The sequence below is a fragment of the Dipodomys spectabilis genome, unplaced genomic scaffold (assembly GCF_019054845.1).
Source record: "Dipodomys spectabilis isolate Male_0828 unplaced genomic scaffold, ASM1905484v1 ptg000175l, whole genome shotgun sequence".
Classification (NCBI taxonomy): domain Eukaryota; kingdom Metazoa; phylum Chordata; class Mammalia; order Rodentia; family Heteromyidae; genus Dipodomys; species Dipodomys spectabilis.
The window spans coordinates 14702073-14729726 of NW_024870852.1; the positions used below are offsets into that span (position 1 = coordinate 14702073).

At 52.7% G+C, this 27654-nt stretch overlaps 1 protein-coding gene across 1 annotated transcript; it reads right to left on the reverse strand.

The window, feature by feature from the left end:
* Kiaa1755 (KIAA1755 ortholog) lies at positions 1-27286 on the reverse strand. The gene is made up of 15 exons (XM_042694654.1): positions 27270-27286; positions 25708-25798; positions 24722-24919; positions 19678-20995; positions 19064-19261; positions 16851-16974; positions 15366-15459; positions 14569-14652; positions 13285-13401; positions 10116-10214; positions 8709-8857; positions 6458-6596; positions 4739-4861; positions 3882-4130; positions 1-672 (listed from the first exon to the last, which is right to left on the reverse strand). Exons 1-15 carry the CDS (start codon positions 27284-27286, stop codon positions 1-3), a joined length of 3672 nt encoding a protein of 1223 aa, XP_042550588.1.
* Between the last annotated feature and the right edge of the window lie 368 nt (positions 27287-27654).

The window sequence follows — 27654 nt, forward strand, 5'->3', positions numbered from 1 at the left end:
CTACAGGGAAGCAGGCGGACTTGTCCGGGGTGAGCTCTCCAGGGATGTCTGTGAGTCTGTCCCCTCTGAGGAGAAGCTGCCTCTGGTGGGGTGGGGGAGCTGGTTCAGCCTGGGGGATGGCTGCAAGGTAGGAAGATGTTCTGGAACAGTCTTGGCCAGCTCACAGGGGCCTTGGTCTTCACCAGCCTCAGTCTGGCCAGCTTCCTGGCGTGGAGGGTCTGCCTGGAAATTCCGCTGCAGCCCCCCTCTGGGAACCAGAGGAAGCCAGCTGGGTTTTGGCAAATGATTCACACCCAGAGAGTCCTGGCGGGGCAGGTCCCATGTCCCCTGGGAAGGGAGTTCCCCACTCGGACCCTGGCCCTGGGTAGCTGGCCCACTTAACTGGGCCGTGGGAGCCGCAGGGCATGGACAGTGTGCCAAGGCCTTCTTCAGGAGGGTCTGGATCTCCTCATGTCTGACCCGCGCCTCTTCCCATAGGTCCCGGCCCAGGCTAGCCCGGCTCAGGGAGGCCACCTGCAGCTTCATGGCCATAAGCTTTTGGGCAGGAAACTCAGACTCCAGACGCCACAGGTAGCGTTGGAGGCGGCGCTGGTCCCCGGGGCTGGCCCGTTGAGCCTTGCCCAGCCTGAGCTGAGCCATCAGATCCTGACAGTCCAAATGGAACCAGGTCATCTGGGGGCAAAAAGAGAAGAGGCGGGGAGTGAGGACAGAGGTGGGGGTTCCGTCTATAAGAAAGGCTAAGTTGTATTAGCAGATACCCAGTGAACATTAGGCACCCCTATCTTGGTAGGTTACAATAAAGATGATTTCTCCTCCCTGCCAGGACACCCCACTGTCAGCTAGAGACAGCCTCTCGGCATCTTCTACTAGACCGATGGGCTGGCAGGCTTATTCCTTTCTGGGGCTCAGTTTGCCTTGTTTGTAAAATGGGTGTACAATAAATAACCATTAAAAACAAACAAACAAACAAACAAACAAAAACGCCTGTCAGGCACTGGTGGCTTACGCCTGTAATCCTAGCTACTCAGGATGCTGAGATCTGAGGATTGCAGCTCAAAGCCAGCCATAGAAGGAAAGTCCGTGAGACCCTTAGCTCCTATTAACCACCAGAAAACCGGAAGTGGAGCTGTGGTTCCAAGAGATAGAGAGCTAGCTTTGAGCAAGAGAGCTAAGGGACAGCACCTAGGCCCAGCGTTCAAGCCCCATGACTGACCAAAGTAATAATAATAACAATAATAAAAAGCCCTTGTAAGAGCTGAGCATGTGGCTTCCAGGAGGGGACAGGTCAGAAGGGAGGACTGTGGCTGTGACAGGCTTGGTGGGTCACCTATACAGCCAGGAACCCGGTTCCCAGGGAGGGGGTAGAGGGAGTGGGACTTGGAGCAGTGACGCAGTTAGGCCCAGGGTCACACAGCGAATCAGGAAAGAGCTAGGGTTCTAACTCAGATCTGTCTTGCCACCCCTACCCCCCCCCAAAACAAAACTGTTTCTTGCCAGAAAAAGACACTGGCTGGTCAGGAACAGGAGAGCCATCCGTCAGAGCAAGCCCCTCACTTCGGCTGGAGTTCAGCTCATCCTGTGAGTCTGCCTTCCCCAACCCCTGCTTCCCAAAATATATGCATGTTGCCAAGGCACAGGGGGCCCCCTGCAGCTCAGCGAAGCAGGATCTCTCTCTCCATTAATTCCCGACCTGACAGCCAGCCGCTGGGCTGCAGGACTGCAGACACATTTTCTCCAGAGATGGTCTTCCCGTGGATTAAGGAAACTTGTCTTTAGACAAATGGGTTCATATTCTCCATAGCACACGCAGCTAGAGGCTCCATAAATCCCCGTTAGCAGTGCAGTCATGTTATTAATATGACTACAGAGCCCAGGCTGCTGTACAGAGCGGGGATCAAACCCCACACTAGAATGTCCTGTCTGTCCTGGGCTCTCCCTTCCTGGCTAGACCAGACATAGATGCACCCAGGATGGGCGCCAGTGAGGAGGAGGACATGCACTGAGAGAGGAAGAAAGAAAAGAAGCCAGCTGTGTAAGGAACAGCTACTGGAGTCTCAGGAATAACACCTGCAAAGGCCTCAGCGCCGGAGTGAGTTTGGCTGATGCAGGAAGGCCACTGGAGCAGAAATGAGCAGAACTCAGTGAGCCTGGGAGAGAAGCTTCCAGAAGCCCCTGAAGGAATTCCCCTTCCTCCTTCTGCTAATGATAATGACAATGAAGATATTATTTATAATAATTCTGAATTGTGGCAGGCCTGCTCTGGGAGTGACCTGCACTGAATCTAATTCTCTCACTACCTAGCAAGACAGGTACTCCAACCAGAGGGCCCGGCTTCGAATCTCAGCTCTGCGGCTCTGGCAGCTGAGTGGCTCTGGGCAAGTCATCCAAAGTCTCTGGTTTCTCATGTATAAAATGAGTACAGTGCCAAACAGGTGTGATCATCAAACAAGATACAAAACAACTAGAGCAGGGTGAGAAACATGAGTTTGTTTTTTGTTTGTTTGGGTTCTGGGGGGTTCTTTTGGTGGTTGTTGTTTTATTGTTTTGTTTTGTTTTGTTTTGTCAGTCCTGGGGCTTGAACTCAAGGCCTGAGCACTATCCCTGAGCTTCTTTTGACTCAAGGCTAGCGCTCTACCACTTGAGCCACAGCTCCACTTCCAGCCTTTTCTGAGTAGAAGACTCTCATGGACTTTCCTGTTAGGGCTGGCTTTTTAGTGCAGTCCTCAGATTTCAGCCTCCTGAGTAGCTAAGATTACACATAGGAGTCACTGGCTCCCGGTTTGTTTTATCTATTTATTTTTCCCCACCGAGACTGGGACTCAAATTCAGTATCCAATGTTTTCACTTGTTGGTTGGTGCTCTACCACCTGAGCCATGCTGCCAACCCCACAAATATCATTATTGTTGTTGTTATTATTACCAGTTTGCTGAGGCTCAGAGAGGTAGAGACTACTGTTGGGGGTCACAGAGTTCCTATCAGCATATGTGGAACACATCCTGCCTCTCCCACCTCTCCAGCCCCTGGGACAGCTGAGAGGGGACGGGGGAAGGGGGGTGGGAGGAGGGGGCGTGTCACATCCTCTCCCCCCCCCCCCCCCCCCGTCTGCCCTCGGTTGCCCCAAGGAGACAGAGAGGGCCCTGTCTTTCTGGGTCCCCAGACATGCGTGAACTGATGGGGTCCTGGCCCTGCGTCCTGCAGCACCCTGCGTGTTCTCCCTCTGCGTGGGGCAGCCTCACAGCTGTGGGCAAAGGTCACGCTCTTCCCACACTCTGTCCTTTGTGGCAGATTGTGGTGGGGGGAGGAAACCCCAGGGCACTGGGCAGAGGCCAGTCCTGCAGCTTTCTCTCCGGTGTGGATGGGGTCAGCTCTCCTAGACTGCCCCCTGACCACCTGCAGGCCTCGGTTTGCCCTCCAGAAAAAAAATAAATAAACCAAGAGCTTTGTCCGCTGAGTTTGGGAAGGGAGTCTTGAGGCCAAATCTCGCCTGATGGCTGACACCTCGCTCCCCTCTCCCACTCCCTGGGTGACCTGAACACATCCATTCCCGCTTTGCGCCTGGATGTTCTCAAGTGGAAACTGGGAAGCTGGTTGGTGGCTCTCCCACGTGGAATGTGCGCCCGCCCACGTGGCCTCTGCTCATGTGGTCTCTGCACATGGGACCCTGGACATCTTCATCCTCACCCCCCTCTCCCTCCCAGCCGGTGGCCACTGGCACAGGACCAGGACACACCTGTTCACACAATGGCTCACTCCCTTTCCAGGATCTGTCTGGGTCACGGGTCATGCAACTTGCCCCACACCGTGTAGCCCTCCCTCCATCCCTGCAGAGGGGGGGTCTGTGCCAGTGATTCCCCCCCTTCCCCCTCCTGCCAAAGCTCACCTTCTTGCAGAAGCGATGCAGGTAGAGCAGCGTCTCCAGGTCTGTGCGCTGTCGCTCGGCCGCCATGTAGAAATGGGTCAGCTTGGCCTGGAAGGCTCGCTGTGTGGCAGCAAAGGCCACCAGCTCGGGGAGCCCCGGGCTGCCGCTGCCACCGCTGCCACCGCTGCCACCGGCCTCGCCCGCCCCTCGGCCAGGAGCTCCCAGCTGGGCCGCCTGCTTGGACAGCTCCAGCCCCCGTCGGTACTGGGCCTGAGAGGAGAGAGAAGGTACCACCGGGGGCCTGCCTGTCTGGGTTTCCCAAAGGCCCGCCCAACTGAGAGGCCCTGTGTGCCTCAGTTTCCTCATCTGTTAAGTGAGGGCTTCACAGTGCCCACCCTTGCAGCACATGGCCCAGGCTCAAGGCTCGTGACAGTTTCCAGGTTGGCTTTGACAGTTCAGATCCTTCTAGAAACTTCTCGGACTCGAAAGCTGGGGGGCAGAGGCTTTTCTGTGTCCTACCTCTCATTGGTGTCCCTGTTTGTCCCCATCCCTGTCCTCCCTGGGGGACTGAAACAGGACAAAGCTCCCTGAGCCCACCGTGAGCACAGGGTCCCCTCTGACCGCGCAGGTGGAAGGCAAAGCCATGGAACCTCATTTGAAAACTCTTGCTGCAATGGATTCTGAGGATTCTTTGGGGCTTGCTGGTCTGGGAGGGCTTCCCGGGAGAGGAAACGTCTAAGTTGAACCCTTTAGGACTCCAGACGGTCTCCTTGTGGCCGCTGAAGATTCTCCTGTGTATTCCCGGCTCTACCTCCCCGGGCCAGGCCTCTAGCGCCCTCTCCTGGCTCCAGCCAGCCCCTCGCTGCTCTGGCACACACCGCTGCCTGCAGGAAGAAGTCCTCGAACTCCGCATGGGCCTTCTCCACGCTCTCCGAGCGGCCGTCGGCGGGGACGAGTGCCCGCAGGCACTGGCTTCCCTCCCGCTCCATCCAGGTGCTGACCTGGGCGGGACAGGAGGTTTGCACGTGAGCAGTCCCTAGGGAGACACCCACCCCCACTTCCAGGAAGGCCACTGTCCTCTTGTCCCAAGTCACACAGAGACCTAGACTGAAACCCTGAAGTGCTGGGCCCAGGCTTGGGGCTTGTGTTCAGCACACTTTAGCTCCTGGGAGAGGCCGCCCTGGGCAGGGACCTGCACATGGGCGGCTTCTGTGTGCACAGCCGTGGCCAGGGCGACCAAAGCCTGTGATGGCCATTCCCTGCTCCCTGGTCACAAAAGGTGAACTCAGGGGCAGCTGCCAACTGCACAGGAGGGAAATGCCGACCAGGAACACGTGTGTGAAGCTGGCCCGCAGCAGATAGACTCAAACAGAGGGGACAAAATGCTCTCTGTGAATACACGGTCCCTTCTTGGGGGCTCTTCTTTCGTTGAGGTTGGTTTCTAAACAGGGTCTTGCGATGCAGCCCAGACTGGCTTTGACCTCTCAATCCTTCTGCTCAGTCTCCCCAATACTAGGATTACAGGCAGGACCCACCACTCTAACTTTAGGATGTCTTTAAGAGATTTTGGTGTTTGGGGTTTTCTGTTGTTGTTTGTCAGTCATAGAGCTTGAACTCAGGGCCTGAGTGCTGTCTTTGAGCTTTTCACTCACAACTAGCACTCTACCATAGCTGCGCTTCCATTTTTCTGGCAGTTAATTGGAAATAAGAGTGTCATGACTTAATTTCCTGGGCTGGCTTTCAACTCTGACCTCAGATCTTAGTCTCCTGAGTAGCTAGGATTACAGGTGTGAGCCACAGGCCTCTGGCTAGGAAGTCTTTTAAAAGAAAAAAAAATAGCTACTATTGCCAGGCATCAGTAGAACTCACACCTGTCAGCTTGCTACACAGGAGGCTGAGATCTGAGGATCTCAGTTTGAAGTCAACCTGGGCAAGAGAAGTCCATAATACTCTACTCTCCAATTAACCAGCAAGAAGCTAAAAGTGAAGCAATGACTCAAGTGGTAGAGCACCACAAAAAACAAATTTTAAAAATAACCAACAACACAGGAACAGTACCCAGGCCCTACGTTCAAGCCCTACTGCCAGAAGAAAGAAAAAAAGAAAAAACTCCTATTCATTGACTTTGCCCAAATGACATGGCACTGATTATCTCCAGCCAAGAACGAGGGTTCAGAGGCGTGAATGGTCCAATAAATGGCAGGGGCCAGAGGCAGGGCTGAGCCCTGCACCCTGAGCCATGGCCTGGGCAGGTGCGTTGGTTCTGGGTACTGGCAGCCCGGTGGGGTAGTGCTGGGACGGGATCCCCATGAGACCCTGGACGTGTAACCACAGGCAGCCACAGTCCCCCTCCTCCCAGCCACGATGCCCTGGTCTAGACATGGGGAAACCTAACAGCTTCCTCCTATCATTGGTGAGAGATGAAGCTCTAGTCTGGGGTGTGGCACCCAGCTGGAGCAGCTTTGGGGGTGTCTTTTCCCGTGAAGCACTTACTGCATGCCCTGTCAATCTGCCAGTCTGCCAGTCCCTACTCCAGGCAAAGGAACCTGTCTGAGTCGGCTCTGCTTCCCCGCCCCACCAGGCCGGCCGCCCCTCACCTGGTGCATGGCGGCTTCCAGGCGGCCCAGGCGGACGTGGAGCTCCAGCCTCCCCAGGTGATGGTTGGACGCAGTGACCAGGACATGGAGCTGCTCATCCACAAGGCTGTACAGGGTGGCAGCTTCAGCCAAACGGCACCTGGGTGGGGGTCGGGGGCAGGGAGGGTCAGCTGAGGCTCCTGAGGTCCTCCCCTTCCCTCCCTGCCTTCTATGGCTGCCCAACACAGGACCACTCCCAGTCTCCATGGCCCTGCTGGGATCTCTGGCTGCTGACTCACTGTGTGACCTTGGGTAGGTCTCTAGACCTCTCTGGACCTTCCAAAGCCCACCTTCCAGTGTAGGATTTTGCCTGATGCCTCTACCTTTTAAGGTTTGTTTCCCAGTTGACAAATGGGAATAAAAGAACACGGTGAGGTATTAGTGATTTAACCCGGGGAACTTTGAGAAATTCATATCCAGGTCCCCGCTCCCCCACTATCTAGGCAGACTGCAGATGAGGCTGGGATTCCAGAGCTTTCCAGAGAGCCTCATGTGGTTCCCAGGAGGCTGGATGAGAGCGTCCATCAACTGGTCAGAGGCCTGTGGCTGTCACAGTGTCATCAGCCTCTGCTGGACCCAGGGCAGGGCGGGGGGGGAGGGGGAAAGCAGGGGACGGGCCCAGGCCCAGGACAGGCAGCAAGGCCTGGCCAGAGCTCTTTCATAGAATTAAAAAATGGCCAAAGCCACAGGACTTAAAGGAAAGGGAAGCCTAGGACAATGGACGTGGGGTGGAAGAATTCACCACCTGCCCTGCCTGCCCTGCCCTGCCCTGAGACCCCATCTTCGGGGTCATAGTAGCTGCCCCCCAGGAAAGGGGTGAACGCCCACCCACCCACCCACCCCGGGGTGCAGGAAGGGGCTGGAGGAGGAGGGAGGAGCTGTCCTGGCCAGCAGCGACTTCCTGCAGAACAGGACGGCAGCGCCTTGAATGGGCCCACAGCGCCCCCTGGTGGGCACACTGCACAACGTCTGGAAGGAGCTAAAGTGGACAGGAGGAAATCCACACAGGAGGCAGGGGCACCCCGAGAAAAACCTCCCCACAAAGCATTGCATCAAGCAGGAAGGTGACCTCTCGCCAGGCACCAGGTCCCAGTGCGGCCAGTGCTCCCTTCTGCGTGAGCCTGGCCCTGAGTCTGGGGATGTAGCTCAAGGACATAGTCAACATTCTGGGGTCAGGCTACTTGGGCCCAAGTCTCAACCTCCCCCACATCCCAGCTGTGTAGCTTGGGGCTAGTTCCCTGACCTCTCTGAGCCTGACCCCTCTGCTGTGACATAGAGATAATACTGGATCTCCTCCACAAGTCAGGCTACTCGTACCTCCTTAGTACAAGGCTGTACACACTCTTAAGTGCTGTGTAGGTGTCGGCTCAATGAACAAATTGCTCCTAAAAGCGTATGCAAACTTCACAGCTACGTACATTGGCTCGCAAATGTATAAGTAGCTGTGTTGGATTGGAGAGAATATTTCCATTTGCTGAGGGATTCAATTACAGGTTGAGAGTCTCTTCTCTTAGGAAGTATTTTGGAGTCGTTTGGTTTTTTTCTTCTCCTCCTCAGATTTTGGAATTTTTGTCAAACAGCAATGAGCTCTCTTGGAGTCTAAACAAATTCACACCTTTCCCAGCCTCTGGGAAATTTGATGCAGTGGTTTGAATCGGGTTGTGCACGAAGCCAAGTTTCACGGTGTAGAATTTGGGCTGACGACGTCTCAGAGTGTGGGATACTTGGGATTCTTGCCTTTCAGATTCAGGGCCCCTCCCCTCCAACACAGGGACTCTTCCCACCCTCTTAGGGTACTCAGATGTTCCCCCCACCACCCTGCTTCCGGCCACACTAGGGGTCCATGGCTGGCTGGGACCTGAGGGGGCTGAGCCTTTGTTATCATCTGCCAAGCAAGAATAATGAGGCAGGCCCTCATGGCTCTATCACAGGGATAAATGAGATGGGGCCTGCAGGGCTCTGCCCAGCGCCTGGGCCAGAGATGGGTGCAGGGGTGCGTGGACAGGGAGGGGACAGACCCCCCGATGCCACCCCAGGCTGAAGATGGCAGGAATGAAGGCAAGGTGACAGAGAAGAGACAAGGACTTGCCAAGCCCAGAGCAGGAGGTGGCAGAGGGTGGGGGGGCCTGTGACACACAGGGTCCCAGGCTTCTGAGCTCCCAGGCTGGGGAAACAGGGTAGGGCTGGGCAGGGAAGGCCTGAGCATCCGTACCTGACGTCGGGATTGGAGGCCAGCCTGCTGGCCTCGCGCTGCAGCCTGGCCAGGATGGTTCCACCCTCCCGCTGGAGGCTGAGCAGGCCCGGGTCCCTCAGCACGGCCTCCATCAGCTCCTTGGACTTGCTCAGGCACCTGGCGGCCTCCTGCCAGCATAGAGAGGCCCTCTGAGGTCCAATCCCTGCTCTCCCAGGGATACCACCCAGGGCTCCCCACACCCAGACCAAACCAGACTTCCCCAGGTCCCCCATCAACTCTGTCCCTGGATCTCTAATGAATCTTGTCCAGCCACGCTCCTCGGTCACCATGGCAACCTCATGGATGGACTCCATCTCTCTGGACAGACTTCCCAGCCTGTTCCCTGCTGTGCTCTGGATCCCTCCACAATCTGTCTTCACTCCACCAGGCCGTGGAAGGATGGTAAAGGGCGAATCTTACCATCCCCTCCCATCTCTGCCTCCCCATGGGCCTCCCTGCTCTTCCTGCAACTGCAAGCGTAACCTGACCCAGAGCCTTTGCACAGGTTTGGCTTCTGCCTAGAGCTCAGTCCCCCTCAAAGGCAAACGTCTTAAACTTCAGGCATCAACTTAAATATCATTGTCGTCTTTTCTAAGGTCTTCTCTCCTTTGTTGTTATCCTCATCCTTACTTCCCTACTATCTGGAACAATTGTTTTTTGGTTTTGGGTTTTTGGGGGTTTTTTTGTTGTTGTTTTTTGTCATGGGGATTGATCTCTGGGCCTGGGCGCTGTCCCTCAGCTCTTCAGCTCAAGGCTAGCGCTCTACCACTTGAGCAATAGTGCCACTTCTGGTTTTCTGAGTGGTTTATTGGAGATAAGAGTCTCATGGACTTCCCTGCCTGGGCTGGCTTTGAACCACGATCCTCAGATCTCAGCCCCCTGAGTAGCTAGGATTATAGGTAATTTTTAACTTTTCCTTTCCATTCTTCCTTTCTTTTCCTTTCCTTCCTTTTTCTCTTTCTTCTCTTTCCTCCCTCCCTTCATTTTGAGAAAGAGTCTTTCTGTAGCCCAGGCTGGCTTCTAATTCACTATGTGATCCAATCTAGATTTGATCTCTGCGTCTTCCTAACTCCACCTATTGAGTACTGGGATTATAGGCCTATGCCACCGTGCTTGGCTCTACCTTTCCATTTCATTGTGTAGTGCTGGAGATCAAAGCCGAAGCCTGGGGGCAAGCGCTCTGCCACTAAGCCCCAGCCAGCCTCTGCCCCGGTACTATGATCTCCTCCAGACTAAGGCAGTTTGGCTTGCCCCAGACTGGGACCCCTTGCAGACAAAGAGCAGGTGCCAGCCCAGTGAATGGCTGTCCTGTTCACAGAACCCATGGTCTGTGGAACCTGGGGTGCACCACGACTCCCTCCCCCACCCTGCCCACTCCAGGCTCACCTGGGCCCCCCCTGGGGGCTCGCCCTTCTTGAACTCATCGATGGAGGCCTGCAGCAAGGAGGAGGCCTGGCGAAGGTCAGCCAGGAACGGGTCCAGTGTCTGCAGAGGCCAGAGCGGCTGTCAGACCCGGCCGGGAAGGCCGCCCCCACCCAGGGAGGACATGGGAGGCAGTGGGCAGTGGTCACGAACACCAGGGGCATCGGAGCCCTGTGGAGAGCTGGTGATACCAACCTCCTGTGTGTGTGTATATGTGTGTGTGTGTGTGTGTGCGCGCGCGCGCGCACATGCACACGCATGCACATGCTCGTGCACATGCGTACATGTGTACCAATCCTGGGGTTTCCACGCAGGGCCTGGGCACTGCCACTGAGCTTCTTTGCCAAGGCTAGCACTCTTCCCCTTGAGTCACAGCTCCACTTCTGGCTTTTTGGTCATTAATTAGAGATGAGAGTCTCCTAGACTTTCCTGACCAGGCTGGCTTTAAATCATGATTCTCAGCTCTCAGCCTCCTTAGTAGCTAGGATTACAGGCATGAGCCACCAGGGCCCTGGTCTGAAAGCTGGCATGTCTAATGAGCAGGCCACGGTGGATGCTGCCATGCAGGGGCGGGTGGCAACCACACTCAGGGAGTGGGAGCCAGTGGAAGAAGACAGGACTTAGCAGCCCCACCCTCAGGGGTAGCTGGGCAGAGGAGAAGGAGGAGAGGGAAGAGGACGGGGTTGGGGGGCACACATGGCTTGGTCCCTCTTTTAGCCAAACTTCGCCACCTGCTGGCTGTGAGACCTTGGGTGAGTTACTTAACCTCTCTAGGCTTTGGCTTCCCCTTCTGGGAAATGAAGACCACAGTGGCTCCGGCCTTAGAGGGCGTGGGAGGATTTGATGGGTGAATTTGTGCAAGGCCCCAGGGAACCCAGTACAGAGGTGAGTCACAGCCCCCATCAGTTTCATGTTCCGGGTCCAGTAAGATTTCAGAGCCAGGCACTCATGGCTCACGCCTGTAATCCTAGCTACTTAGGAAGCTGAGATCTGAAGATCGCAGTTTGAAGCCAGCCCAGGCAGGAAAGTCTATAAAACTCTTATCTCCAATTAACTACCAGAAAACCAGAAGTGGAGTTGTGATTCAAAATGGTAGAGTGCTGGCCTTGAGCCCAGGCCATGAGTTCAAGACCCATGACCAACACAAAAAAAGAAGAGGAAGAAAAAAAAGGAAGAAGAGAAAGAGAAAGAGGAAGAAGAAGAAGGAGGAGGAGGAGGAGAGAAGAGGAAGAGTAGGAGAAGGAAGAGAAGGAGAAGGAAAAGAAGATGAAGAAGACAAAGAGGAAGAAGAGGAAGAGAAAGAAGAAAAGGAAGAAAGAAGAGGAAAAGAAGAAGAGGAGGAGGAAGAAAAGAAGATGAAGAAGATAAAGAGAAAGAAGAGAGAGGAGGAAGAAGAGGAGGAGGAGGAAGAGGTGGAGGAGGAGGAAGAGGAGATTATTTCATTCTGGTAATGAGAGATGGGCTACTCAGGAGGCTAAGATCTCAGGATTATGGTTCAAAGCCAGCCTGGGCAGGAAAGTCTGTGAGGCTCTTATCTCCAATAGACCATTCAGAAAACTGGAAGTGGCGCTGTGGCTCAAGTGGTAGAGTGCTCGCCTTGAGCTGAAGAGCTGAGGGACAGCGCCCAGGCCCAGAGTTCAAGCTCCACAACCGACAAGAGAGAGAGAGATGGGGTAAAAAAAAATGTAACTGAAAACTGAAAAGCCACTGGACTGACCAGGGAAGGAAGGGGAGCCTGGGAGAAGCAGGAAAGCGGCCATCTCAGAATCGACCTCTGGCCCCTGGATACTAAGACCCAAGGCGGCCCCGACCTTAATGTAACTGGGGAGTCGTGTTTGCAGCAAGTGTCCTGCACTCCTACCTCATCTCCAGACCACTGACAACACCTGGTGCAGCATAACGCCACATGAACAGCGGTCCTGTTGCAGCGTGTTAGGGAACAAGACGAGAAGAAAAAGGCTGTGTTGAGGAAAGACGCAAGTTTTGCAAATATTTTCCATCAGTGGCTGTAGGAGCCGTGGATACAGACAGCAGCTGCACTGCCTGTTTGAAAGCAGACACGACTTTTAAAAGATCGCCTGAGCAGAAAGCGAGTAAGGCACCATCGTGAACCTGGAGGTCAGGTTTTAACTGGAGGAGGGGGAGAGGGGAGGACACTCAATCATGTCTGGAAAGATTTTAGCCTTTCACAATTGATGGGAGAAATGGAGAAAAGCTCCCAGCAGAAGCAGGTCCCCGGAGCCCCACGGTGGCCAGTGCAGGTGGAAAGCTGGGGCGGACACCCATGGCTCCGGCTTCAGGGAGCTTGGAGCTGCAGCTCTGCAGATCTGTGGGCCATGGTGAACTCACTGCCATCTCCAGTGGCCTGGCAGTTACACCAGCATGAATGGCCCTCGAGGGGCTGTGGAGATGAGTGAGTGCCCTGCTCCCCGCAAAGACCCTGCCTGCCCAGGTTGTATGTATGTACACAGCAAACACCAGTGAACTTATTCCCAGTTGATGCAAGCATATATCTGAGCACAGGCCAGCTACTCTTCTAAGCAATTTGACCTCATTGTCCATTCTCACACGCACCCGTGACTCTTTCATCATTGTCATCAGTATTATTATTATTATTAATTACTGTGGTCCTCCTCTTTTCTGATGAGGAAATCAAGGCTCAGAGGAGGTAAGTCCCTTACCCCAGGTCTCACAGCACAGTTGGGGTTAGAGCCCAGCTCAGAATCAGAACTTTGCTGGGCGCCAGTGGCTCATGCCTGAAATCCTAGCTACTCAGGAGGCTGAGATCTAAGGATCATGGTTCAAAGCCTGCCCAGGCAGGAAAGTCTGTGAGACAGTTATCTCCAATTAACCACCAGAAAACCTGAAATGGAGCTGTGGCTCAAAGTGGTAGAGCACTAGCCTTGAGCAAAAAAGCTCAAGGACACAGCCCAGGTCCAGAGTTCAAGCCCCATGACAGACAAAAAGAAAAAAAGAAAAGAAAAAGAATCTGAGTTTTAACTCATCTACCCAATGCTACCATTGCAAATGTTTGTTGAATGACTATTTGTGAAACTCATAGCGTTGATGGATTAGTGAGACAGGGTGGTTAACGGGGTGAGAGTCAGGGGTTAAAGGACGTGAGGGTAGACACCTGGAAGAATTGCACCCACTCTCTGTGGCAGTAGGGAAAGGAGCCTCCCAGGGTGTCGGGTAGCTGGCTGGAGTCCACATGGTGGCTGAGAGCCTTCAATGAGGTCAACACCTCCACCTGCAGACAGAGCAGTTAGTCAGGAGAGCCAGAGGCCTCCATGCAGAGACATGTCTGAGGAGGTCCCACTGAGGTCCCTGTCCTGGCACCAGTCCCTTTCCCACAGTGAAGGTTCAGAGTGGCTCCTGGGGACCCCCATCTTGTCTAGAAACTGATAAATCAAACTTCAGAACCAGGCCTTGGCCAGGAAATAATGTGTACACAAGCACTGCTACCACCACTTTGCTAGCCTGTGCTCACGGCAGACATCACTAATCTATTGCAGCACTGGTGATTTCTTAACATAGCTCCTTTTGGGGCGCTCATATGAATTGATTAAAAAGGCCACATTTCCAGAGTTCCTGAACTTTAATCTGGGGACCCAGCCGAGATGTGCTGTCTCTTCCTGGGGGCTGATGAGAAAGGTCACCAAATCCTGCCCCTAAGATGGGGAGAGGGGGCTGGGGGCAGTTTGAATCAGGCAGGGGTAGCTGCAGAGTCCACCCACATAGCGCATAGGTGGCAGCCACGGTCCCCCTCGGATCCTGGTCTCTGCCAGAGCTCCTCAATGAGAACCTGCACTTTGATGAGATGCCTTCTGCTCAGATCCCACAGGCTGGGCTGACCCTCAGCCCCGAGGTATCACTGGGCAGCTCAGGCATGTACCACCAGGCTTTGAGAGATGTTCACACTGTGCCTCTTTATGAACCAGGAAGGAGACCTATGAATCTCTTGTGGGACACGTACTAAGAGGGAACTGCAGGCTCTTCCGAGCAAACTCTGAACCCACCAGGCCTGTAGTCATTAGGAAGGGAAATGGCAGGCAGTGTGCAGGAGGCTCTGGGTCTGCTCTGTGTCTGGCTTGCAAGATGGCACTGTGCCTCAGTTTCCCCAGCTGAAAAGCAGGGAGAGGTGGAAGTTTGCATACCCAGCCCAACCTCTCAGTCACATGGAGGTGTGTGCCAGGTGTTGCTGGGATTGTCGGAGAGAAGGAGCCAGTGCCTGACCTGGCCATGGCTCTCATGGAGTAGCAGCAGGAGCAGGTAGCATGCCGGGATATGAATTTCTGTTCCTATACTAGGTTATCTTGAGATCAATTCCAGTGCATGAATTCTAGGATTCTTCATCCCATCACCCCAGCAACTCCCCTCCCCCACTGCCCGTGACCCCCTGCACAATCCCTCTAACCTGGGCTGCAGGTAGGGCTTGCAGCAGGAGAGCTGCCTCCTTCTCTCCCAGGAAGAACAGCGCTCTGAGGGCTGGGATCACAGCCTGTTGATTTGAGGGCTCAGATTCAGGGCTGCTCAGTCCTCACTCCCTTCTGCGCCCCCCCCCACCCCACTCAGAGCAGGCAAATAGACCTGCCTGGTGAGAGTCTCCCACCAGAGAGCAGCAGGGCCAGGGGTGCTAGAAAGCTTCCTAGATGCCCCCAACCTGGGCCTCACTTTCTCCATTTATAAGTCAAAATCATGAGTTGAGTTCACACGAAACCTCCTCCATCTATCTGGCTGTCCATAATAGCTCCTTTGAATCTCCTCCATTCTCAGTTCAGGAGGCTGCTTTGTAGCCAATCAGGATGGTACATTCTCCTGCCCATTCAGATTGGCTGATGGGTGGAACCAATCAGCACTAATGAGACACAAAAACTATCCTTCTTTCCTGGTAGATTGAAATGAGACTCTGTGGATTTAAAGCTGCTAGTTGCCACCAAGTAGGGAATGGGGCCATCAGTACCCCACCCCTAAGGAAGACAGAGCCAGAAATAGAGAAAGTTTATGCCCTTTGATCAAGCCATACCTGAAGCTGGTTAACGCCTGAACCAATGTATTCCCTTTGTCAGTGCTGGGTTTTCTTAGTGGCCACTCAAAGTCCCTGCCTGGGGGGTCCTGCTTCCAACACTAAGCCCAATGGATCCTGCACATACCAGAGTCCCCTGCTGACTTACGAGGGAAGAATGCTGGACAAGTATCCTACCTCACACTCACCTGGGTGGCCTGCAGGGCACTGACCAGGCCAGGCTGTGGCGGCTCTTTCCTGGCATCAATCACTACCGCCAGCCCCTTGGCTTTCTCTTCTGTCCTGAGGGTGTAAAACAGAATCTGCTGACTTGCTGCAGCCAGGGGCTCCCCAGGTGAAGGGATCTAGGAGAATGTGAGGGAAACTGGCTGCAAGAAGCCTTGATTCGTTGCTGAGTGCTTCACCCTTCAAGACCAAGTTCAATACCACCTCTGGGAAACCCTCCAGGATTCTCCTCTGGGAAATCTGCTGCCTCCTCTTCAGTGGTCCTGCACCAACTTACATGGCCCTGATATCAGTGATTTACCCACATTCACCTACCCATTTGAATGGGCAGAGCTTTATTTTGTTCAAGAATCCAATTCCCTCCAAAGAACCACGCCCCTCAGGGATGGCTTCTGATTGGTGGAAGACACACTAGCACCACAGTTTCCCTGGCCAATGATTGGTTAGGTGAGGGTGCCAGCTGATATAGCTCTACCCAAAGTGATGGGAGGGGAAGTTCCTGAGATAGACAGGGTCTCCTGTACAAAGTTCTTACAGGAGCTGTAGGGAAACACAGCAACATCTGGTAAAACATTTTGAATTGCGATTTCTGTTGCTTGCAGCCAGCCTACTCCTAATGGATCTGCCCCAGCAAACTGAGCTGACAATGAGCCACTTTCCAGTGGTTAGTTTAGGATTTCCCCACCCTCACCTTCCTACCCCATCCTGGCCCCCACTTATTTGGGTCTGATGACCAGGGAGACTTAGAAAATAACTCCAGCTACCTTAAACCTTACAGTGATCACTTCATAGACAAAGCCAGGAGTGGTCGCCATGGGTAGGGAGCTACAGACTACTGGTAGTATCCACTGACCTGGGCACCTTACTGCTCAAGTCAACCAAACAATAACCATCCCAGCCCGGTGGGGCTGTGCCAGAACCCATTAGCTCGTGAATGTAAAGAGCCCTGTGAGAGTGCAAAGCAAGAGATGTGCAGATGTTTGTGCTTGCGACTGCCTGCCCCAGAAGGGGAAATGGAGGCACAGAGGCCGAGTTGCAGACAGGGAGGAGAGTTCATATCGCACACTCCCCTCATCTGTACCTCCTAGGACCCCACTTTGTCCCCAGAGCCTGCTGGTCAACTCCTGATTTCAGGTGAGCCTCAGAGGAGGGGGTTTGCACTGCCCTGAGGTTACAAACCAACTTGGTGGAGGTGGGGGGGGGGCTACAGCCACAGCTCCAAGCAACACCTCCTCTGGGGCCTCAGGGTAATACAGCTCTTCTCCAGCCAGTGGAGCCAAAGTCCAAAGATGGGAGGGGGGATGGGGGGGTGGAGAGGGGAGGCCGGAGCCTGTCCTACCCCACCCCCCAGCCCCAGCATCTGGCCCAGGACCAGCTCTGTGGATACAGGATCCGTGGCTCTCCACCCAGCACCAGGTCTACATGGGATGGAGCAGTCAGCCCCTTACCTGGGGACACTGCACAGGAAGGACAGCAGCTGGGTGAGCGCGGAGGCCTGGCACCATGGTGCCTCCCAGTCCCCCTCTGTGGTCGACAGCAGCAGCAGCGGCCGCCCAGCCCTGTCCCGACCACCTGCAGGGGAAGGATACACTGGAACAGTGGGGACTATGATGGCGGCCACCACAGGAACCTCTCCTGGTGGCTCCAGGCCTTTGTCCCTCCTGGTCCCTCTGCCTGGAGTGCCCTTCCTTTACAAGCCACTGCTCTGCATTCTCCGGCCCAGAGGTAACCCACTTGCCCAGGGCTTTGTGTGTCTAGAACACCAAAACATGTGCTAGGATCACAGATGAGTTCACATCTTGAGTCTGTGCCCACTGGCTCTGTGTCCTTAGGCCAGCCCATAAATCTCTGAGCCTGTTGCTTGGGGTAGATGAGACAAATAAACTGGATTAAGTGAGACAGCTCAGAGGACAGGTATGTGGCAGGGACTAATGAATCTCACTCAACCCAGGGCCTGCTGAACCACAAGTGCAGCCCCCTGGCCTCCAGCTCCCTGTTCCTTCTTATAGACTCAATCGTGGGGCACAGACAGGCTGTAGTCTCTTGACTGGACTAGCTCACTGACTCACCCAGCACCCCCCCCCCCATCTCAAAATCATCCCATAGTTAATGATTGACACACCCAGAATCAATTAACAACAGTCAGCCCTCCACTCCTTAAGATGAGATCAACACTTCAGAGTCTCTCCAAGGGACAGACCATAGCCTTGAACATTCCTTCCCCTGACTTATCCTGCTTAGCTCCCTCCTCTTGTTTCAGGAGCCTTCCTCCAGTAAATCATTTCCCCAAGAATCGATGGCTCAAGATCTGCATCTAGGGATCTAGACACACACACTGTAACAGAAATTTGAATGGGTGGATGGACAGATGGATAGATAGTTGGATGGTTAAGTGAACTGATGGATGAGCAGACAGAAGGAAATATGGATGGAGAGATGGATATTTGGACAAATGGATGGATGGATGAATGAATGGATGACTAGATGGATAGATAGGTGGGTGGATGGATGGATGGATGGATTACTAGAGGAAAGATAGTGAGTGGACGGATGGATGGATTATAGACAGAGGAAAGATGGGTGGATGGATGGGTAGGTCACTGGATAAATGATGGATGGATGGATGGGTAGGTAGATGGATAGATGGTTAGTTGGATTGATGGATTACTAAACAGAGGAAAGATGGGTGGGTGGGTAAATGGATGGAAGAATTACTAGACAGAGGAAAGGTGGGTGGATGGATGGGTAGGTGGATGGATACATTTATTGCTAGTCAGACGAAAGATGGGTAAATTGATGGGTAGGTGACTGGGTGGATGGATAGGTTAGGTGGGTAGATGGATGGGTGGATGGTTAGTTGGATTATGGGATTACTAGACAGAGAAAGATGGGTAGATAGATGGGTGGAGAATAGAGAAAAGTGGGTGGATGGGGAGGTGAGTTGATGAATGGGTAGGTGGATGGATGGATGGTTAAATGGGTTGATAGATTACTAGACAGAGGAAAGATGGGTGGATGGATGGATAGATGGATAATAGAGGAAAGAGTGTGGATGGGCAGGTAGAGGGAGTGGATGGATGGATAGGTAGATAGATGGTTAACTGGACTGATGGATTACTAGACAGAGGAAAGGTGGGTGGGTAGATGGATGGAGGACTGGATTAGAGGCAGAAACAATGTGTGGATGGGCCAGTACGTGAGTAGATAGATAAATCAATAGATGGACAGATTGATGGATTATAAACAGAGTAAAGGTGAGTAGATGGATGGATAGGTGGGTGAGCAGATAGATGATAAGAGATGGATAGATGGATGGATGGATGGATGGATGGATGGATGGATGGATGGATGGATAAGTGAGTGGATGGGTGGTTAGATGGATAGATGGATTACAAAACAAAGTAAAGGTGGGTAGATGGAAGGATGCCTAGAAATTGTTTTCATCTAATCCAAATTCTTCATTGGGAAGAAGAACCTGAGATCAGGTAGGTTTGGCCTAGGATGAAGGCCTCCTGGACTTCCCCTGCATCCTTCCATCCTCCAGCTTCTGAGATAGCCTGGGATGTCAGCTCCCTCCCCTCCCTTCCTTTCCCTTCCTCCTTCTTCCTCTCTCTTCCCTTCTCTCTCCTCTCTTTCCTCTCCTTTCCCCAGAGCCCAGAACCTGGCAGACAGGCTATCCTGGAGTGGAGAAGCTCCACACACAGAGCCCCAATCCTGGGTGCAGGCCGTTGGGGCTCCTCCTCTGAGCTGGTGCTTCTTTCTAGGAGGGTTGAGGAAGCTTCTGGAAAGCCAACTGGCCCCGCAGACAGGGGGTCTGATCCACCAGCAGGTCCAGATGTTCTGGTGGAAGTTGTCCCATCTGAGGAAAAGCAGTAACAGAGAAGGATGTTGGTCAAAAGATGGATTTCCTGAGGGAAACATTTTGCCTCCCAACTGATCATACAGTGTGTTATCTGATCTATCCTGGGTCTGGTGCTGCATTGGACTCTTTATATCTGGTATCTGTGAACCATCAAAGCAGCTCTATAAGTAGGTGAGATCCCCACTGCACAGGCCAAGAGACCTGCGCTCCGAGCAATGAAGAGCCTAGGTGACGCCACACAGCCTGTGCGTGGTGACACTGGCATGTAAATGTCCACAATTCCTTTTCCCAATCCCAGACCTCTGACTGGAAGCCATTCACAGGCTCCACCAAGCACAAAAAATACCCTGAAACCAAGCCAGCCTGCTGGGTCCTGCTCCCTCACCCTGAAAACCACCTGCAAGCCATCTTACCTTTTCCTGAGGGCATGGCAGAGTAGAGAGGGCATGGGATTTTCTGAGATAGATCATGCTGGATTATAGACTTCCCCTCAGACACCAGAGGTAGCTTCTGCCCTTTCAAGAAAGAGAATTTGAGCCCTGCAAGAGGGGACTCAGAGGACGAAGAGGTGTTCTTCACAGCTTGAGTCGATGGCTTGGGAGCACCCCCATCTTCCTGCATGGTCTTCTCCATCTTTGTTTCACAGGCAGAGGAGGCTGGGGACAGGCGGGGAGAGGATGCTTGTCTTGGCCCAGGCCTGGTCATGGACTCTGGGCTTTCTAGAAGTCCTCGTGTCTTAGACACACCTGGTTCTTCGGGGACACTTGTCCCAAGGTCAGAGGTGCAGACCGGCAGCATCTCAAGGACTTCAAGGCAGGGCTCTGGGGACTGTGGCTCTGAACGGTGGACAGGCGCTTGGTGACTGACCTTTCTCTTGGAGCCTAAAGCGCAGGGCCCCTCCTCAGAGCTTGCAGGTTTAGTATGAGCCTGGTGGTCCCAGGAAGGTCCTACACTGGACCCTTGGAGAGACAGACTCCCTGGAGACATAGGGATCTCTGTAAATCCAGATAGTTCCTCCTGGGTCCCCAAAGTCCACCTGCTGGATGTCACCACTTGCCTGTTGGAAGAATTCCCTCTACTCTCTTGGGAGAAGCTCACAAGAGCCACATAGTCTCCCTCCAAACTCTGGCTGACCACGCCATCCATCCTGAAGGCCACTTCTCCGGGCCTAGCTTGCTCAACCTTGATGAGGCCTGGATACTTGGTCACAGATGTCTTGTCCTTACCCTTGCTCAAACTCTGGGCCCGAAACAGCTGGCTGCCTGGAGAGCTAGTGGACTGTAGCTCTGGGGGGTTGCTTGCATGAGATGCCTCCAATTGAAGAGTGTCCTCAGCGGGGGAGGGGACCTTCACTGTTTGGCATCTGTCATCCACAAATATCGGGCTAGTGATCTTACTCCAAGGGACGGGAACAATCCCGTTTTCTGAAGCCACCAGGCAGTTATGCAAAGGACTTCCCTGGAAGCTGCTGTTGATGGTCTCCAGCCACTGCTGGGTGAAAAGGAAAGGGTAGGAAGATTCCATAATGGGCCTCTTGTCCACAGTGCGGAGGTCCAGTGAGAGGTACTTAATCATCATGCGGGCAGACTGCTCCTCCCAGGACTCCACTTGGAAGTAGAAGTCACCCTGACGTAGCAGGAGGGGATTGAGGGGAGCAAGGTGGACCACCACCTCGTCCCGCAGACACAGCGGCCAGCCCTCATGCAAGAAGACACGATGGACATATGAGTCCTGCAGGCAGAAGGAGAGGGCAGCAGAGTCAGGCCAGGAAGGACCTCATCCCAAGGTCTCCTTCCTTCTCACGGACCCTTGCACATGCAGAGGACTCTGGAGAGGCGGGAGAGGTGCTCAGGGCATGGCAGTGAAGAGGCCCTCACTCTCAGGGTAGGCTCTCTTGACTCATGCCATCTTGGCCCTGAACTTGGAAATGCTTGCTGCTCTACTAACCCAAGCTCTGAGCACCAGGTGCTCCTCCATATGCAGCTCCCATGTGCCTTCTTCTTGCTTGGCTTGTCTCCTCTCCCGCCCTATTCTCATCTACTGCCAGACTTCTCCCAAGCCAGATCAAGCCTTAGCCCCTACTTTTAAAGCCAGAGAGACATGGGTACAGAAGGTTTAAGTAGCTAACCAATGAAAATTACTTAAGTGCACCAAGGCTCCAGCTGCCTATCTGCAAGTAGAAAAGATAATATATGACGGAAAGAGTACGTGAGATGGATCATGAATGAGTGAGAACAGCAGGACACTTGACTTCTCATAGGCTGATACTCAGTAACTATTCACCTGCATGCCTTTGGGACAGTTGCCCTTTAGAAAATGGTGGGCTTTGTCAATTAAAAATGAAATTAGGAGCTGGGAAGGTGGCCCAGTGGTAGAGTGCTTGCTTTGCATGCATGAGGCTGTGGGTTCAATTCCTCAGCACCACATATGCAGAAAAAGCCAGCAGTGGCACTGTGGCTCAAGTGGTAGAGTGCTAGCCTTGAGCTGAAGAGCTGAGGGACAGCGCCCAGGCCCAGAGTTCAGGCCCCACAACTGACAAAAAAAAAAATAGTCCTGGGCTGCTTTTATGCTCCTTGCTAGTTTTCAAGCAAAGCAGTTACTGGGCAAAGTAAAAGCAATATTGAGAAGTCAAGAAATCCAATTCTGTTGTGAACTCACCAGTTGACCTTGAAAATGCTATGCCAGCCTTTTAACTTTGGGCCCAAAGAACTCTTTGGAGTTGAGTGTTTATTTGTGGGCTTAATGCTTAATTCTCCATTTGTGGGTAAGAAGATGGCAGATGAGGCAAATCTATCTATCTATCATCTACTAGTGGCTAGTTCTATCATTTGTGCGTGTGTGTGTGTGTGTGTGTGTGTGTGTGTGTGCGTGTGCGTGTGTGTGCGCGTGCACAAACACATGCACTCTCTTCCTAGGGCTTGAACTCAGGGTCTGAGCACTGTGTCTGAGTTGTTGTTGTTTGCTCAAGGCTGTTGCTCTACTACTTGGACCATGCTCTACTTCCAGCTTTTTAGTGGTTAATTGGAAATAGAGTCTCATAGATTTTCCTGCCCAGGGTGGCTTTGAACTGCGATCTTCTGATCTCACCTCCTGAGTAGCTAGGATTGCAGGTGTGGGCCACAAGAACTGAGCAGCTCGCTGTGTCTTCCTGTTTCCCTTTCCCTCTTTTTAAACAGGAGAAGGTGCCAGAAAGTCTTTGAACAGGTACAAGAATCCCTTTCTGGGGGCTGGGAAGGTGGTTCAGTGGTGTAGCGCTTGCCTTGCATCGATGAGGCCCTGTGTTCAATTTCTCAGCACAACATAAGTAGAAAAAGCCAGAAGTGGCGCTGCGCCTTAAGTGGTAGAGTGCTAGCCTTGAGCTGAAAAGCTGAGGTATGGCACCCAGGCCGAGTTCAGCCCCCCACCCCACATTCAGCACACCTGCCCCCCTCCACTCCCCCCAACAAAAAGAATCCTTTTCTTTAGAGCCTCTCTACTGGGCTATGTAGAACCAGTGTTCGACAGTGACACCAAGTGGCAGTAACATAAACTACACTCCATTGATTGAAAGCAGGTCATTTCTCTACGTGACTCTTGGAAGTCTGGAGTCCTCTAACTTGCAAGTCCCAGAGAGTGACACCAAACTTCCTGCTAAGTAAGCAGATATTTCCTGTGATTATTAAGTGATGCCATGGTGAACTCTGACTATATTTTCCCCATAGGGTAAAACCAGCTCCTAACTGCTTTAGAGTTTGGATGCTTTCTATCTGTCATCTTTTGTGAGTCTGTGACACCACCTGCCATCCATCCCTCTGTACATCACAACACAGTCTGCTTGTCATCACATTCTCATTGAACAAATCAGCTCAGTTATATTGTACAAACAAAGCACTGTACCAGGGCCAGCTGTGCTGGTCATGTTTGGCACTCACAGTAACTCAGCAGTGTATTCCATGTTGCTGCTACTGTTCTTATTTATGCATCAGGAAACTGAGGTTTAGAGAGGTGACAGAAATCCCCAAGGGCGCAATGGTGGGCTATGGATTTGAACCTGGGCAGTTGACCCTAGAGGCTCTATTAGAAATCCCATCCCACTCCCTTCTACTCTGATGTGGCATGAATTTGCCCATAATTACAGCCAAATGAAGGTGGCCTATAATTAAAAAATAGAAGCGTGGAAAAGCTGTAACCTTGCTATTGAGAGAAATGAGGCAGGGTACAGTGTAATTGTGGTCTAAATGTCCCAATAAAGGAAGTGGCAGTTGTGTGGCCTGTCAGGAAGAAGAAATATAGATGGGAGTAGATCTGCATGGACATATGGCAGCAGGCTACAGATGCTTCTGTGAGAAGCAACTTCTGCAATACCAATTCCTATGCCCTGAGGAGCCTGTGTGCCATGTGGGCATTGTGCTGAGCATATGGAATGGATGATCTCTCTTCCCTTATCTTACTCACCATCTCCATACTGGCTCCTAAATGATGCAGTCCCAGCACTACGCTTTGTTCCTCATCTGCTGTATCTCAGACAAGCAATGAGCAACTCAAGAAAGGCTGGTGGGGCCTAAGGACCTCCCTGAGGTTCTCACAGCTGAGGTGGGGGTGGAGGGATGTTATTTAAAGACAGTGTTGCAGGGAATGTTGGATAAACTTGTGAGGGGTGTGGGAAGTTCCTGTACTGGGCATCAGAGGGTTTTAGCTCCTCTCTTTGCTTAAACCAGTCTCATTCTCTGACCATGGAGAACTCAAGCTAGGCCAATCCACCATCTCTTCCTTTGGGTCATAGCGATTGGTCTGGCAATGGGCATGTGACTCAATCAAGTCTGACCAATCAGGATACTTCCTTGAGATTTTTTTTTCTATCTGTAGTTGCTGGGGAAGAATTCATTTTCCTTTTCAAAGCAGGGAGTCGTTCTAGAGATTCTTCAGGCTCAGTCTTTGGAAACCTGGCCTGGAAGAACTGATCTTCCAGGGCTCTGGTCTGATCTAACTAGGGCTTCTATTATTTATGGCCATTAAGCCTTGTCCTACACATCTTCCTCTCCACTTTGCCCTAGAAGGAGCAAATCTGAACGTCTGAGTTTGAAGGGTGGCCTGTGGTAAGAGTGAGAGTCCTGATTCTTCCATGGCTCCAGGAAAGTTCTGGGACAGTCTCTGCTGTTTCCTTGGATGCTGTCCTACTGTGGCAGCCTGCTGATGGCCACAGGGTCAGTTCCTGGGCAGGCTTCTGGGGCTGTGGGAGCCCCTTGGACACTTCTCCCTGGAAGCCTTCCTTCCTGCCAGTGGAAGTGCAAACATCATTGATCCCTAGGGGTCAGAGGAGCAAGTGACCCTCTTGTTCCACTTGGGAGGCTGACAGCAGCCCTTGGAAAATCACCCCACACCTTCATGATACACCTAGGCTGTTTCCTTCTTTGCTGGCCTCTAGCCCCTCTCTCTTCTGAGAGTGCTTGTCCCCCACCCGGCACCCTCCCAACTTACACAGGCTGCTTCTCGAACTTGCTCACACAGGCGCTTGGCAGGGATCAGGAAATCCAGGAGGAAGCTCAGCCCATCCCCTCGGAAGTCAGAGTCCAGGAGCCGGAACACCTGACCCAGGACGGTAGGCGCCGTGGCCTCAAAGGGTGGGTATAGACCCGCCAAGGCCTGCTGGATGGCTGTGTCCAGGGCTGGGGGCTCCTGTGGGGGAACAGGGGGGGATACAACGTAATGGAGGTAGCAATGAAAGGGTACTGACCCCATCCTGCGGCTTTTGTTCTCTTTAAAAAAAGAAAAATCAAGCCAGGTACTGTTGTTGGCTCACACCTGTAATCCCAGCTACTCAGGAGACTGAGATCTGAGGATTGAGGTTCAAAGCCAGTCTAGGGAGGAAAGTTCATGAGACTCTGAACTCCAATTAACCACTCAAAAGCTGGAAGTGGAGCTGTGGCTCAAGTGGAAGAGTACCAGCCTTGAGAGAAAAAAGCTAAGGGACAGCTCAAGGCTTGCATTCAAGCCCAGCTTGACAGTACACACACACACACACACACACACACACACTTAACATACTTTAGTTATACAAGGACTTTCCAGCCCCTGTGAACTTTCGTGTAAGGCTTTGCTCCCTGATTTCCGTTCCTACCCCTCCCCCACCCGCCCCATCCGCTGAACTTGAGAATGTCCCACACCTGCGCCTCCCTTGCACCATCTCCCCAGCAGCCTCTGCGCATTGCCCCAGCCTCACCCCAACCTCCCTGACTTTTCCGTTTCTACCAGGGTGACAATGGTATCCTGTCACTCACCGCCAGCACCAGCCTGAATGCCTCCCCCTCCCACGCTCTCCTCACCGGGTCAGCTCCTTCTTCTTCTATAACGGGGTCAGCCCTCACCTCTCCCAAGCTCTCTCAGACCTCACACCTGTCTTCTGTGGGCTCAGATGTCCCCCTCTGTCCGCTTCTCTAGTACCCATGTCATAGAAGGTCCCACACCTGCTGCGGGTCCCTGACACCCTGCAGGTGTAGCAGGCTCAAAGTCCCGGAAGATGCCCGGGTCTCTTGCGGCAGCCTGCGGTTGATTTCCCTTGGGCAGATGGATATGGAGCTTGTGGGCAGAATTCAGGGTGGAAGTCTGCTCTCCACATGCCAGGCATCTGCTCCCAGGCCCACACGGTGGTCTCTGGCACTCCCAAGAATCCTCACAAATAGGAGAGTCAGTGCCTGTGGCACCTAGCTACTCAGGAGACTGAGATCTGAAGATCCCAGTTCAAAGCCAGCCTGGGCAGGAAAGTCCTCAGGACTCTTACCTCCAAGTAACCACCAAAAAGCTGGAAGTGGGGGTGTGGCTTACGTGGTAGAGAGCAAAAAAGGCCAAGATAGAGTGCAAGGTCTTGACTTTCAGCCCCAATAAGTACACACACACACACACACACACACACACACACACACACACACACTGAGATTTTAGCCCAGCAAGACCTATGGGGCTTCTGATCTGCAGAACTGCAAGATGATAAAGTTGTGTTGCTTTAAGCATCTACATTGGTGGTCATTTGTCACAGCAGCAAGACAAAAGGAACACACAGCTCAACACACCAGGTCCTCTTTCCTATTTGTTCGTCGAAGCTAGATTTCAAACTCACACTGCTCCTCTGTCTCCCAAGCTCTGGGATTACAAACATGCATCACCTCACCTGGATTCCTTTGTAAGTATTAAAAAGTACAATGGAAGCCATTCAGGCGGCTCCTGACTGGCGGCAATCTCTAGACACCTGTTGCTGAGGTGCAGTACAGAAAGGGAAGGGAATGCACAAAGACTCAGTGTACACAGAGCTGGCTTAGGAGAATCATTTTTACACACAGAACCCTTGAAAAGAGGATAACAAAAAGGTAACAAAGCCACAGTGCTCCCCTGCCTCCTGTCTCTGCCATCCCCAGGACTACAGAAGGTGGCGATGGTCAGGGTTTGGCATTGGAAGAGAACACCAAACCAAAAAGTGCTGTCCTATTCTGCCACCCTGAAAATCCCTCCCCTAGCCCAGTGGGAAAGCATCCCTTCCTGAGCACCCAGCGTTGGCCTGGACGAGCATCGGAGCCCACTTTCTCCCAGAATGCCATCCAATCCTGCCTTTTGTCTCACTTCTGCAGCTTTGAGCAGGTCCCTTCCCTCTCTGAGCCTTTTTCTCATATGCACACCAGGCTGGACTATTTGTTTTGTCTGCAGATTTATTTTTGTTTGGGGGGGAATCAGAGTTTGAAGTCAAGGGCTGATGCTTGGCTTTGTATGCTTGCTTGGCCAGTGCTCTATCACTTGTCCCATACTTCTAGCCTGGCTTTTTGCTGGTTATTTTGGAGAATGGTGTCTAGAACTTTTCTGCTCAGGCTGACCTTGAACTTTGGTCCTATAGATCTGAGGCTCCTAAGGAAGCTAAGATTATAGATGTGAGCCACCAGTGCTCAGCCTTATTTGGGGAAATTTGGTCATTTGCTGTCATTTCTGTGATTTTTAACTTTCCTTTTGGGCACCTGCACTGTTTCTTCTCAAATCCACTCACTTTTTCCCAATGGACATTGTTGAGTTTCTATTGGCTTGCTGATGATGAGAAAGCAGCCGGCCTGCTTGGGTGCAAATGCTATTTCTATCACCTATTTTTTGTTTGTCCTCGCTGATTCCTTCACTCACCATGCCCCACACCTCATGTGTGAAACGGACAGTAATTATACTTAAACAAGATTGAATGAGATTATTACCTGTGTAAATTCTCTGCACAAGACTAGCATTTAGCAGGTGCTCACTAACCAGGAGCCATCTCTGGAATTGGGATTATGGTTATGTGTTGTGGTCATGTTACAATCACGATAATATCACCACTGTATGTGAAAATTTGTCAGCTGGCACAAATAGAAAGCAACTCTAAAACCACATCGATGATGCTTTCA